The sequence below is a fragment of the Miscanthus floridulus genome, chromosome 17 (genome assembly GCF_019320115.1).
Source record: "Miscanthus floridulus cultivar M001 chromosome 17, ASM1932011v1, whole genome shotgun sequence".
NCBI classification, from domain to species: Eukaryota; Viridiplantae; Streptophyta; class Magnoliopsida; order Poales; family Poaceae; genus Miscanthus; species Miscanthus floridulus.
The window spans coordinates 104,806,233-104,820,868 of record NC_089596.1 but is presented as its reverse complement, the minus strand read 5'-3'; the positions used below and the strand labels follow the sequence as shown (position 1 = coordinate 104,820,868).

The following is a 14,636-nucleotide window of genomic DNA, read 5'->3' as shown; positions in this document are numbered from 1 at the left end:
ATTTGCGTTGGGTTGCTGTTTTTTAGATTTCTACTGTTTCTAGGTTCGGTGTAACACCTCTGGTGTTACGAGCTCACTTAGCACTGCGGTTAAGACCGAGAGAATTTTCTTTAAACAAGTTCCTCGGATTTTAAATGTCAAACTCACCCGAAATGATAAAGCAAATCTTACATGATTCACTTTTGTGGTGGAGAAAAACTAAACGAGCATCGTAGGTTAGTCTATGTTATGTGAAAATATGCTAGTGAGATCATAATAAGAAAAATGGAATAAGTTGTTGTAATTGTTGGCATGAAAAACAATTCCTAAACAAAGGTGTAATATAGCTTATGACTAAGAAGTGCCATTTTTGGGTGAATTACAGTGAGCAAAATAATCAAATAGTGCTTAAATGTTTTGCCTCTACGAGTTAGTATAAAGCATGGAGTATCACATGGGATATTTGTTAGTTGAAATTAATAAGGTTTAGACCTTTTAAAAATTGTGCCTAAAATACTAACAGAAGTTAGTCCTAACCACACTCATGAATTCTCGTCTGTATTAGTGATGGACAATGCCATTTTGGCATCTAAATTTCAAACAAGAATACTTAAGCACTAATGTCATGTTTTGCACAGTGATTGCATCAAAGTGAGCACTTGGGCATGGTGTAGGTTGTAGTTGGGTTGGTTGACCTGTTGCTCGCCTTAAGATTTCCCTAACTATCTTAGAACGCACCGTGGATTATGTCGTGGTTGCTCTGTTCGTGAACCGGCATCCCAGCGACGAACTTATGTTGGCATCCTTGTATTTACCTCTCCAATTCCCATGGGTCTTAGCGTTTGCTTCGCCAGGCAGCTGGTAGCGTCGACGTTAAGATAAAGGAATGGGTTGACAGCCAGTCATGTGGATTAGTACCTTTCGGCTCGCTTTAAATTTCGTGCTAGTCAACTTTTGCTCGTACTTGGCCTGTGTCCGCAGTCACCTTCACGTGCACGCTGCTGTTGAGGGGCCGCGCCTAGCCATGCTGCCCTTGCCCGCTGACTTCTTGAGGACGCCGAGCTGCTGCTCTCGCCCCTACTCGCCCTCTCTCTCGGTCTCCCCCTCGCGCTTGCACGCTTGCCTCCCCGCTAGCCACCATCGACAGCTCGCCCGTGTCCTTGTCGCGCGCTGCTCCTCTGCCTGCCTTGCCCGCTCCTTGCCATGCTTAAGTGGAACCCCTCGCCACCTCATCCGCACCTCGCTCGCGATGCTGCTCGCAACCACGGATGCCGCCTAGCCACCACTCACCATGGGAGCCACGGCGAGCTCTGTTGTACCGTAGCCTCCATTTCCTCAGCGCCAACTTCACCCGTTCAACCTCACCACCCTTCTCCCCGCAACCCTGCGCGTCACGGTAGGGCGAGCCATGGCCACACCCGAGCGTGTTCCCTCACTTCGCTCCCTCGCCGCCAATCGCCGCCCAAAGCGCATCCGTCATTGGGCTGTCGCCGCCTCAACCGCGGGCGCCGTGGCCAGCCAGTTGTAGGCCATGCCCAGCCTGGACGCGAGTTCTCATGGGCCCGTGCCGGTCCTGTGATGGGCGCGCGACCGCCGGCCAGTCTCGGGCGGGATTTGGCCGAGCTCGAGTCCGTCCTCTGCTCTGCCTCTGTGAACAGAGAAGAAGAGAGGGTGAGTACCCACTCGACAGTAGAGATTTGATTGATGGCGTTTCTAGGCTCGTCTTGACCTTCTCTATCCGGTGCTCATCTCGATTTGGTCAGAAACCCCACCGGTGATGAGCTAACGTGGCCGCCTCACCTTTTAGTCACTTTGGATCTGAACACCCTGATTAAAAGGGACTAAAAGGCTCTTTTAATCCACCAACAAACTAAACAAGGGTGGCTAAAGTTTAGCAACTGGTTTAGCTGTCTAAATTTTAGCAGCTTCAACCTAAGCAGGCCTAAAATTGTTCCGGAAAAAACTATGGTAGCTTGTCAAATGCGCACCCAGGTGATGAGGATGACATAAAGCCAGCAAGCGCTTGGGCCTTGTTTAGATGCCATTCAAATTCTAAGTTTTTTCACTCTCTCCATCACATCAATTTTTAGCCGTTTGTATGGAGTATTAAATGTAGGTAAAAAAAAATAACTAATTACACAGTTTAGTTGGAAATCACGAGATGAATCTTTTGAGCCTAGTTGGTCCACGATTGGACAATATTTGTCAAATAAGACGAAAGTGGTACTATTCATCGGGTTCATTTTTTTTCAATCTAAACGAGGCCTACGTGAAGAAGGAAGAATACTCTGACACCAAGTCATCCAATGGGGGCTGGGATGAAAGACAATTCTTTTTTGAGATATATACTGGAATCGAGCCAGACAGCTGGTTTCCACTGACATCAAACACGTCCATCATGCAAGGCACTGGGCGGTGAAGAATCAACTGAAACTGTAAACCTGTTCATGCTCAAATTCAGGAACTTCATGTTCTCACATTCCACCAGGCCCTTAGGAATCCCGCCAGAGAACAGATTCTCACCCAAATTCATCATATTCAAGCTCTGGCAAGAACTCCAATTACCCGGCAACTCTCCCTCCAATGTGGCCCTTGGCCCCCACACAACATCCTCAGCTTCGATTGGACAACACACGCACCGACAGCTGAACGCAACCACCAAAGCTCCGCTGGCACAGGTCCGCTCAGACTGTTCCTGGACACATCCATAGCACGCAGGTTCTTGAGCCGACCAATCTCCGGCGGAATGATGTCATCCAGATTGTTCGAGGACAGTAACAGCGCCTGCAGCTCGGTACAGTTGCCCAGGCTCCGAGGATGCCACCGACGAGCACGTCCCCAGAGAGGTCGAGGAACTGCAGGCTGAGGCAACCATCGCCACCGACACTCGTCAGGGATGGCACCACTCCGCTAGTATTTAGTTCAACAACACTTCACAAAAAAGATAAAAGAGGCCCCTCGTGGCAACTAGATCATGCAACCAAACACATTGTAGCAACATTTGAACAGAAAACACTCACTTTGAATATCACCTTCTTAACATTTGTAAAGAACGTGCACTCAGAATACCCTCTAGACACGACAACCAAGTTCACAAAAAGATAAAAGAGATCTCTCGTGGGAACAACATCATGCAACCCAGAACAGAAAGTTTTACAACTACAGCAATAAATCAACAGAAAAGGAACTCCCAGAATTCACATTGACATCTGTGCACTCAGAATACCATCCTCAGACACCACCGTGTCTGAATGGTGGGGAAGAAAAGATTTGAGGGATCGGGCATCTGCTTGGCAAATCCAGCTCTTCCCAAATCTTATGCATTTCAAACGACACCACGACACAATGCAGGTACCTTGGAAACCTGTGCAGCATCAGGTGAACGCCATCTTTCCAGCCCATTGGGTTCTTCTTCAAACTTGCTTGGTTACCTGCAGGAAGTATCGAGCAGCGAGCAACATGTGCGTCTTCAACAATGTGCACCGTGCAGTGCCGATGCACATCCAACACTAATGCCTCGCTTGGATTTGGGGGGGGGGGGGGGGGGGGTCTTAATCTGGTTGCTAGATCCTGTGCTCGCAGTTGACGATGCTGGAGCTGTGGACGATCCTGGAGCTGGAACAGCAGGCTGTGTGCTGGTAGTTGATGGTGCTGGAGCTGGCTGTGTGCTGGTAGTTGATGGTGCAGGAATTGAGTAAGCCTTCCTGGTCAGCACCTCTAGATGATTCCTTTCAAGCTTTGTGAGCAGTTTCAGGTTACACTGCGCACCTGGTGGTGCAGGGATACCAAAGGCCCCCAGCAGCCCAGGCTGCTTCTGCTTCCTTCCAAGCCATCCCTTCACCATATCATCTGATGCACAGAAATTGAAATAGAAACCTCCTAACAGCGCATGCAGATCCAGAATAACATTGTAGGCTAGAGCAGGTTGGCCATTAGCAGGGAGTTGCCTTCTCAGGATCCTATGGGCCTCGATATAAAGAGTGGCGATGACTTCAAGAGGAAGGAACTCAGGGTGGTGTATGATCAAATTGTAGGGCACAGGCAAACCATTGTTAAACTTACCAATGATAGTAAGCATCATTAGCGCCTCTAACCCTTCTGACATAGAGCTTGCATCTGGATAGGCCTCTCTCATCTTTGCTTGGAGAAAATTTGAGAACCCAGCGAATGTCATTGGATACGGCTCTGGAACACTGCTGCTGCTGCTGCTGGACAGGTTTGTGTCAAGTTTTAGAAAGGCAATAATGTTAATCCCTTCAATTACCCCTACATTACCATCAACAAAAGCTCCCGAAATTGACAACTTCAATTTGTTGGCGAAGTGCACTTGCAGATATCCTGCCCGGATCCATTGCTTTGCGGACTCTGATGTGAAATACGGGTGTGCTGAGAAAAAGGAAATTGGTGATATCAATCTGTCAGTTGGTGCTCGCTCGAAAACTGAGTTGACCTTCATGAACTTCTCGAGGGGTATGAACTTTTGTCTGTCAAACTTCATCATGCCAAACTCCCCCCTACAGAAAGAAATGTCACATGAACAATATGAGTTACACAGCACAGCTCCAACCTGTAGTTTACATGACATTTTTCAAATATTCTTGATAAGAGTCACAAAGCAGTAGCAAGAAAAAACTTAGGATGAGGGACTTACAACGCGTAGCAGTAAGTATCTCCCGCCATTTCTTCAGCGGATGCAGCAGCAGGGGGGATAGCACTGGAGCAGCATCTCACCAGCAACGGCATTGCTGGTGAGGTGGCATAAGTGGATCCTGTCCGTGGACGAAGAAGCTGGCGCAGCACCGCAGCCATCAGTGATCACAGGGATCCAGGAGAGGGAGCACACCTGTGAATGGGCTCATATCATATTAGATCATGATGAAGTAACAAGAGTTGTAAAGTACAAACTTTAACTCGAATTCCCCAAGAGCACTTATCTAATCCTAATCCTAATCATATTAATTAGAACCCAAAAAAGACAAAGATGATTTAAAAATAATAACGAGGCTAACATGTAGCGAAAAAGATATTGAAAAAGAGATTAGGATTAGGATTACTACTAGCCATTGATAACAAGGCTAATCCCAATCCCTTGATACGGGAGCGTGAGGACTGTAGCCATCACCAACACTATTTGCTAAGCATGTCTCCACCGCCGCCCTGGCCGCAGGCGACCTCACCGCCCGCCGCGCCCTTCCCTAATCTCCCTGCCTGCCCCGCCAACGCCTCCTTGGACGCCGCCCTGGACGCCGGCGACCTCACCACCCGCCGCTCCATCCCCGCCCTTCCCTAATCTCCCTGCCTGCCCCGCCAACGCCGCCCTGGCCGCCGGCGACCTCGCCGCCCACCACCCCACCACCACTGCAGCCCCGCCCTCGGTCGCCCCCGCGCCGCCGCCGCCTTGCCTCTCGCCGCCCACGACGCTACCCTCGCTCATAGTCATACCCTCTGAACAACCCAAATCAGCGGATGTAGATGGACTTGCCTGGAGTGGCAGCGGTGGCGGTGATCGTGTATCCGACGGTGACGGCAGCGATAGCTGATGTGGCGTCGGCGGCGTCGGCGGGATGTGGCGGCGGCAGTGGCGACTCTCGATTCCCCTAGCGAAGAGCCGCCAGGGCCCGGTCCTGATCTCGTGTGCGGGAGGAGCCGCCCCGGGGGAAAAGGCAGGGTTAGGGTTAGTGTCGAGCTCCCCTTCGCCTGGGCTTCCGAATGCCGGGGAAATATGGGGCCCGTGGCAAAGGTAAAGGAAATGGGCCTTATGATCCGGTGTATTAGGCCTGACACAAAATCAGCTCTTTCCGTATTCCTCTGATTTTTATTTTTACTAGATATATGTCCGCGGCCCGACGAGTAGCTAGGATGGAAACGTAGTCTAGTTTGTTACTTTCTATTTACAGTCCTTAATTATAGGATCAATTAGTTTCCATCCGTGTGAAGGCCTTAGGCCATATATGCTGTAACGGAACACGTGAGTAGCAGGCAAGTATTATCAAACTAATTTCCTCCCTCTTCTCCAAACAACAAGCCGACGGCTGAGGGGCAAAACCTCGCCGGCGACGACGGAACGAGGCTACGAACTCCGTAGTCGTGGTCCAGCTACCTTGGACGCCGACGCACTTGACAACCTGGTATCACGTTCCAGACGATCCTCGCCTTTCCGTTCCACCTCATCATCCGCCGCCGCCATGGGTGACACCGATCAAATCAAGTCCCTCACCGATGCCATGAAGGAGCTGCAGGCCACGGTCGCAGCCAATGCCAAGGCCATCGCCGCCCTCATTGCGGATCGCTCGTCGTCCTCCGCCTCCAGGCCGGGCTCCGGCGAGCACCATAACGATCAGCCGCCGAAGTTTCAGAAGATGGACTTTCCGAAGTACGACGGCACGAAGGATCCCCTCATCTTCATCAACCGTTGCGAGTCCTACTTCCACCAGCAGCGGATCATGGAGAAGGTATGGATGGCATCTTACAACCTCGACGACGAGGCGCAACTCTGGTACATGCAGGTGCAGACGGATGAGGGCACGCCGTCGTGGCGTCGCTTCACGGAACTCCTCAATCTGAGGTTTGGACCGCCTCTGCGCTCTGCCCCACTCTTCGAGCTCGCCGATTGTCGGCGTACCGGCACCGTCGCGGAGTACCAGGCGCGCTTCCAGGCGCTTCTTCCCCGCGCCGGTCACCTGGACGAAACCCAGAGGGTCCAGCTGTTCACGGGAGGTCTCCTCCCGCCGCTCAGCCTCGCCGTCCAAGTGCAGAATCCGCAGTCGCTCGCCGCGGCCATGAGCCTTGCCCGGCAGATGGAGTTGATGGAACAGTACTCCGTCGCGCCGCCGAAGGCCGCATCCCGCGGCATCCTGCCTGCCCCGGCGCCGCGGCCCGCCCCGGCGTTCTAGCCGGCCGCCAGGGCCGCCGCTCCGACGGTCACAGTGGAGGGCCGCCCCGTCAAGCGCCTCACCCAGGCGGAACAGGAGGAACGTCGTCGCCTCGGGCTGTGCTATAACTGCGATGAAAAGTACGGCCGGGGGCACAACCGCGTCTGCAAGCGCCTCTTCCTCCTCGACTGCGCGCTGGAGGACGACGCCGACGACGACGTCGCTGCAGGGGACAAGAACCCGGGCACGGAGGCGCCGGTTTTCTCCCTGCACGCGGTCACAGGCGTCCCGACTTGCGACACGGTGCAGATCACGGTGTCGCTGGGCGCCACCTCCCTCATCGCGCTCCTCGACTCCGGCTCCACGCATAACTTCATCGCCGAGGATGCCGCGCTGCGAACAGGGCTGCCCATCCAGCCCCGGCCTCGCCTCACGGCCACAGTCGCCAACGGCGAGAGGGTCGCCTGTCCCGGCGTCATTCGCCGCGCGCCGATCTCCATTGATAATACACCGTTCCACGTCGAGCTTTTTGTCATGCCACTCGCAGGGTACGACATGGTGCTGGGGACTCAGTGGATGGCCACACTGGGGAAGATCGTTTGGGACTTCACCGAGTGTTCCATGTCATTCCAGCGACACGGCCACACCATCACGTGGGCAGGTGTGGCCACGTCCAGCACGGCTGCTCTACGCGCCACGGCGACCAGCGCGGCGCCCGCGTCCCTCCTCGACGTGCTCCTGGCAGCCTTCGAGGACGTCTTCGCCGAGCCGACGGGGCTGCCGCCCAAACGGGGCCGCGACCACAGCATCATCCTCAAGCCGGACGCGCAACCCATGGCGGTCCGACCGTACCGGTACCCGGCGGCGCACAAGGACGAACTTGAGCGACAATGCGCCGCCATGATCCAGCAGGGCATTGTCCGCCGCAGCGACTCGGCGTTCTCCTCGCCGGTGCTCCTCGTCAAGAAGGCGGATGGCTCGTGGCGCTTCTGCGTCGACTACAGGGCGCTGAACGCGCTCACCATCAAGGACGCTTTTCCCATCCCTGTCGTCGACGAGCTGCTCGACAAGCTCCATGGCGCGCGTTTCTTCACCAAGCTAGACCTGCGTTCCGGCTATCACCAAGTCCGGATGCGGCCGGAGGACGTCCACAAGACCACGTTCCACACCTACGACGGCCTCTACGAGTTCTTGGTGATGCCGTTCGGGCTGTGCAACGCCCCAGCGACATTCCAGGCGCTCATGAATGATGTGCTTCGCCCATTTTTACGTCGTTTCGTCCTTGTCTTTTTTGATGATATTTTGATCTATAGCACGACTTGGGCCGACCACCTGCGTCACCTCCGCGCTGTCCTCTCCGAGCTGCGGCAGCACCGGCTCTTCATCAAGCGCGCCAAGTGCGCCTTCGGCGTCACCTCCGTCGCCTACCTCGGCCACGTCATCTCCGCGGGGGGTGTCACCATGGATCCGGCCAAGGTGCAGGCCATCCATGACTGGCCGGTGCCTCGCTCGGCGCGGGCAGTCCGCGACTTCCTCGGCTTGGCGGGGTACTATCGCAAGTTCGTCCACAACTACGGCACGGTCGCCGCCCCGCTGACGGTCCTCCTCAAGAAGGACGGGTTCTCCTGGACTGCTGCGGCAACCGCGGCTTTCGACGCCCTCAAGGCCGCGGTCACTTCGGCACCAGTGCTTGCCATGCTGGACTTCGCCAAGCCGTTCGTCGTCGAGTGCGACGCGTCTTCACACGGGTTCGGCGCCGTGCTCGTCCAGGAGGGCCACCCGATCGCTTTCTTCAGCCGACCCGTCGCGCCACGCCACCAGTCCCTCGCCGCTTATGAGCGGGAGCTCATCGGCCTTGTCCACGCTGTTCGACACCGGAGGCCGTACTTGTGGGGGCGTCGATTCGTCGTCAAGACGGACCACTATAGCCTCAAGTACCTGCTTGATCAGAGGCTCGCGACGATCCCCCAACATCACTGGGTCGGCAAGCTCCTTGGCTTCGATTTCTCCGTCGAGTACAAGCCCGGGACGGCGAACGCAGTGGCTGATGCATTGTCTCGCCGCGATACGACGGAGGAGGGGGCTGTGCTGGCCCTATCGGCCCCCCGTTTCGACTTCGTCGCACGTCTCCGCCAGGCCCAGCTCACCGATCCGGCCCTCATCGCCATCCAGGACGACGTGCGCGCAGGCTCCCGCGGGGCGCCGTGGGCGCTCGTCGACGACATGGTGCAGTACGCTGGGCGCCTGTACATCCCACCCGCGTCCCCCCTCGTCCAGGAGATTCTGGCTGCCACTCATGAGGAGGGGCATGAAGGAGTCCAGCGCACACTACATCGGCTCTGGCGCGACTTCCATTTTCCTAACATGAAACAAGTTGTGCAGGATTACGTGCGGGGCTGCGTCATTTGTCAGCGCTACAAGTCGGAGCATTTGCATCCAGCGGGACTTCTGCTCCCACTGCCGGTGCCGCAGGGAGTTTGGACGGACATCGCCCTTGACTTCGTCGAAGCACTACCGCGCGTTCGGGGCAAGTCCGTCATCCTGACCGTGGTGGACAGGTTCAGCAAGTACAGCCACTTCATCCCTCTGGCGCACCCGTACTCCGCCGAGTCCGTCGCCCAAGCTTTCTTCGCCGACATCGTCAGGCTGCACGGCGTTCCGCAGTCCATGGTGTCGGACCGCGACCCCGTGTTCACCTCCACGTTTTGGCGCGAGCTCATGTGCCTCATGGGGACAAAGCTCCACATGACCACCGCATTTCATCCGCAATCGGATGGACAGTCCGAGGCCGCCAACCGTGTCATCATCATGTACCTACGATGCCTCACTGGAGATCGACCGCGGCAGTGGCTGCGCTGGCTGCCTTGGGCGGAGTTTGTCTTCAACACCGCCTACCAGTCCTCCCTTCGGGACACGCCGTTCCACGTTGTCTATGGGCAGGAACCGCCGTCGATCCGGTCCTACGAACCGGGCGACACGGGTCGCTGCCGTGGCCAGGAACATGGAAGAACGTGAAGAGTTCCTTGCTGACATTCGTTACAGGCTCGAGCAGGCTCAGGCGATCCACAAGCTCCACTACGACAAGAACCATCGCCAGGTTGCGTACCACGTCGGTGACTAGGCGCTCCTGCGACTCCGGCAGCGGGCGGCGTCGTCTCTTCCTCACGCCACGACAGGCAAGCTCAAGCCGCGTTTCTACGGGCCGTACAAGGTCACCGAGCTGATCAACGAGGTTGCAGTTCGCCTCGCTCTGCCGGTGGGCGCTCGGCTTCACGATGTCTTCCATATCGGCCTCCTGAAGAAGTTCGACGGGCCACCTCCGGAAGCCCCTCCGCCGCTGCCCATCATTCATCACGGCGCGGTGGCTCCCGAACCGGAGCGTGCTGTTCGTTTCCGGCTGGCTCGGGGTGTGCGCCAAGTCTTGGTTCACTGGAAGGGCGAGTCCGCGGCTTCAGCGACTTGGGAGGACGTCGACACATTCCGCGGCAAGTTTCTGGCATTCCAGCTCGAGGACGAGCTGGCTCTCGAGGGCGGGAGAGATGTCATGTGGGGACACACCTACACCTGGCGCAGGAGGGCCAGAGACGTGCGGAGGGCCGCGGAACGCGCGATGGGCGCGCACGGCGTCGCGGGCGGCTCGGCATCGACGAGTGGCTAGGATGGAAACGTAGTCTAGTTTGTTACTTTCTATTTACAGTCCTTAATTATAGGATCAATTAGTTTCCATCCGTGTGAAGGCCTTAGGCCATATATGCTGTAACAGAACACGTGAGTAGCAGGCAAGTATTATCAATCTAATTTCCTCCCTCTTCTCCAAACAACAAGCCGACGGCTGAGGGGCAAAACCTCGCCGGCGACGACGGAACGAGGCTACGAACTCCGTAGTCGTGGTCCAGCTACCTTGGACGCCGACACACTTGACAGCTTGACTCACACTACATGCACCGCCCGCACTCTACAGCATGCATGGGAGACTGAAAAAGGTGAAAAACTGGTGTTGGAAACCAATATACATTGTGCATGCATATAGCAGGGTTGGTCATTCAATTCATAACCACAATTCTAGTATTATAAGAAGCAGGCAGATTGCAAATCAATATTTCAACAAATTTAAATTATAACACAAAAAAAGATAGCAGTAGAAGTGCTACTTGAAGGAAAAATTAGAACTGCTGGATGAACTACTTAGTACAATTGTTCCATGGTACACCACAAACACCTTAAAACATCCAAGATACGACATACCAAGAAACCTAAGTATCCTGGCAGCACTAGTGTACAGGAAGTAAGCCCCAGACAAGTCAACAAAGCACACTTGATCATACAGATTGGTAGCTCAAGAAAGAAATGCTAAGTAATCAGGCATACGAGATAATCCCTAATAACTTCAGTTCAGGTATATGAGCAAGTCAATTTGAAGCAATTGAGCCTATCAGGAAAAAGTTCACGCTGACATGCGGCTGACAACATCCTGTTATTAAGAGTCAAACAACAAGAGGCACAACAAAGAAATCTGGATCTTAAGACCACTAGTCCCACTAACCTGGAAAGAAATAACACCATATGTTTGTAACATTTCCTTGATTAGAAACTAGCATAAACTGTTCAATGAATCCTAAAGGATTGTTGTCCAGGTTTTGAATAAATTAACGATAGAACAAAAGATTTAAAATGTTTATACAGAAAGTCAGAACTTAGAAGTATTCAATTCTTCCCTAAAAAATATATATTCAATTCAAATTTAAATGTTCTCTTTTCAGAACCGGGTATCTCCCATTTCCATTTAACAACAGAAATAACAAAGTTTTATAAAAATAGGTAGTAGGTTGGGAGAAAACTAGGATCGAAAGGAAGTGAAGTGCTAAATCCTAATACACATGCATCAGGCTACTAGAACTAGCCCTGTACAACCTGGGTTGAAAAGCTGACCAACCGCTACAGCAAGTTGAACAGACACTCATAATCCAACAGCACAGGATAGAAGTTTAATCCAACCCTTATAGAATTAAACATTTTAAAAGTTCGCCTGGGACCAACATCCATGCAGGAGCCCAGAATGATAAAAATGACAAGGGAAATCTGGAGTTACAACACACATAGTTTGATGATACGGTACACAACCACATTCGAGTATTATATGGTACTAGTAAGCAGTTTGCAAACATTAAAAAGGGGCGTGTTGGAACCAAAGAGCAGCGGAACCACAAATGCAGAACCCAACTAATGCACAACTCAACTAGGATATCAGGCATCTTGATCAACTACTTCAGACAATTAAACCATGGCACACCCTGATTCCCTAAAAACACCGAGAAGGAAAAAGAAGACAATAAAGCAGTATCATAGGAGCAGTGGCTGTACATGAGGTTAGCTAATAATTGGGTCACATATCAGCAGAACTCATAGACAGAATGTTGACCACATATGCTTACTAATCAGGCAAATAATGGTCCCTGATTTTTTTTCCAAAGATATGAATAAGTTTGTCTAAAACATTCGGTCAAAAAAAGTTTGTCTAAAACAAGTGAGGTACTCAGGTACAAACCCCCCCCCCCCCCCCCCCCTCTGACGTATATGCGTATGACCTTGATTTTGAGTCCCCTTCTCACAGAAGCACACATAGGTTAGCCCTTGTTTAGTTCGTGAAATTTGGAATTTGGGGCTACTGTAGCACCTTCGTTTTTATTTGACAAATAATGTCCAAACATTGACTAATTAGGCTTAAAGCGTTCGTCTCGCAATTTCCCACCAAACTGTGCAATTAGTTTTTCTTTTCATCTACATTTAATGCTCCATGCACGGGCCGCAAACATTCAATGTGACAGGTACTGTAGCAACTTTTTGGACTTTGGGGTCCAACTAAACAAGGGCTTAACCAATTGCAGCGTTGAGCAACGCAGAACTAATTAGTTCCACTGAACTGCCAGAAGCACTGAACTGACAGAAGCACACATGGGCACATGACAAAACTGTAGCAGAGCTTTGGAATATCCACTAATAAATAAATTAGCAACGAAATCCAGAATACATCATACGTAACAGCTCTTTGAGTACGAGCAACTGCCAAACCAAACAAATTAAGGAAGATCCTACAGCTTCCTTAATTACCTGGGAAAAATTAATTACACAAAATTATTAGGTCAAATTTCAGGTAGACTTATGTAAGAAAATCAAAAACCAAAAAAAAACATACATCATTAGTCAAAACATGACCAAACAAAGACTGCAGCCTTGCTTTCAAGACACACTCTTCTGCCTTCGGAACACCACCAGCAGCAAGTTCCTTAAAGTTTTTAAAAAATACTAGTGTCCATTGAAGATTGCCAGAAACAAAGCAAAAAAAGATCAACTACAAAAAGTTCCTTCTCTCTACTCTTATTCCTCTTGGATGAAGATGAATACCACTATCTACATTGCACATGGATTACACTGCAGATGCCTTTCCACAAGATCTGGAAAAACATAGAAGACCTAAACCTACTACACGCCACATTCATACACCAATCATAACTGGATCAACTCATATGTGTCACCAGACAGTGCAGAACTAATGCAAAAAAAAAACACACACACATTAAATTAGCTAAAAATCACCACATCGACATAGTAAATTTCTAGAAAATTAGATAGAGACGAGAATATAGCGCACATAACAAAACGGATCAAAACAGCTTGCACCATCAATTTACATGGGATGCCTGCCAGAACTCATCATCAAAAATACAACAACAGGAGCGAACAAAAAAAAACTCAAATCAACAACAGGGCACTTACAAAAATGGACTGCTCCAGTTGGCGAACAGCGCGTACGCCTTGAGCTCGCTGGAACCGTCGGCACGCGCGAGGGGATGCCGGGGCGCCCAACGTCCTGAGCACAGGGGAAACCGCGGGCGCGAGGCTCGCGTGACCCGCGCGCGGAGATGCTGCTCTGCCCGTCGCTACAGCTGAAGTGGCCGCCAAAGACTCGCAGGCCGCCCACCGCCCGCGCGACCGCGGCGGAGGAGTTCCTCGGCTGCCGGCGGCAGAGGGTAAGAGGCGGCCAAAGCGCAGGCCGCCCACCGCACCGCGTGAACCGCGGCGGAGAGGAACAGGCGATTGGGGAAGATAGGAGGCGGCACAGGATAAGAGGTTATCGGGTATTGGATGCCGCTAGGGGAGTCTGCACCCAAAAACCTCGCACGAATCTTAAAGCACATCAAACAGCCCACAATCTGACAGATCCAATACGGCAAAATCAGGCGACAGATAAATAGCAAATTTCTAAAAAAAAAAGAATATATAGAATCATGCAACTTATTAGTGGGTACTATCAGTGGACGTCATCACTGATCATATACTCAAATTAGCTGTATTTTACATGGTGCCCAGAACTTTGATATTGAATAAAACAAAAGGAGAAGAGACATTTCCATCGTTCCTGCGTTGATGACAAAAACATGCATGCTTAACAGTTTCTCATATTAAATGTAGTTTTAGGATGACCTTTGATGATACTTCCTCCGTTCCAAATTATAAGTCGCTTTGACTTTTTTTTTTGTACATTCATTTTATTATGTATCTAGATATAATAATATATCTAGATATATAGCGTAATGGATGAACCAAAAAAGTTAAAGCGACTTATAATTTGGAACGGAGGAAGTACTTTCAAGTTCTCTGGTTGGAAGTATATTAGCTGGCGTCCACAATTGGTTGGAAGTATCTCTGTACAAAGTGATTAATTTAGAGGTGTCCATCCTGTTATGGTCCCCTCTTTATGGAGTATCAAAGTTCCTCCTAGAGTCC

At 51.7% G+C, this 14,636-nt stretch overlaps 2 protein-coding genes across 3 annotated transcripts; one reads left to right on the top strand and one right to left on the bottom strand.

The window, feature by feature from the left end:
- Positions 1 to 3,379: 3,379 nt before the first annotated feature.
- Positions 3,380 to 13,972, bottom strand: LOC136514892 (uncharacterized). Of its 2 annotated transcripts, none has more exons than XM_066508604.1 (3): positions 13,626 to 13,972; positions 4,631 to 4,822; positions 3,380 to 4,493 (listed from the first exon to the last, which is right to left on the bottom strand). In XM_066508604.1, the coding sequence occupies exons 2-3, from the start codon at positions 4,786 to 4,788 to the stop codon at positions 3,449 to 3,451; spliced, it is 1,203 nt and encodes a 400-aa protein (XP_066364701.1). In that variant the 5' UTR covers positions 4,789 to 4,822; positions 13,626 to 13,972; the 3' UTR covers positions 3,380 to 3,448. The 2 variants fall into 2 exon arrangements, with proteins under 2 accessions (XP_066364701.1, XP_066364702.1); XM_066508605.1 differs by lacking the exon at positions 13,626 to 13,972 and adding an exon at positions 5,462 to 5,901.
- On the top strand, positions 6,101 to 6,886 carry LOC136514894 (uncharacterized). The gene has a single exon (XM_066508606.1). The coding sequence runs from the start codon at positions 6,165 to 6,167 to the stop codon at positions 6,870 to 6,872; it is 708 nt and encodes a 235-aa protein (XP_066364703.1). The 5' UTR covers positions 6,101 to 6,164; the 3' UTR covers positions 6,873 to 6,886.
- Positions 13,973 to 14,636: the final 664 nt, after the last annotated feature.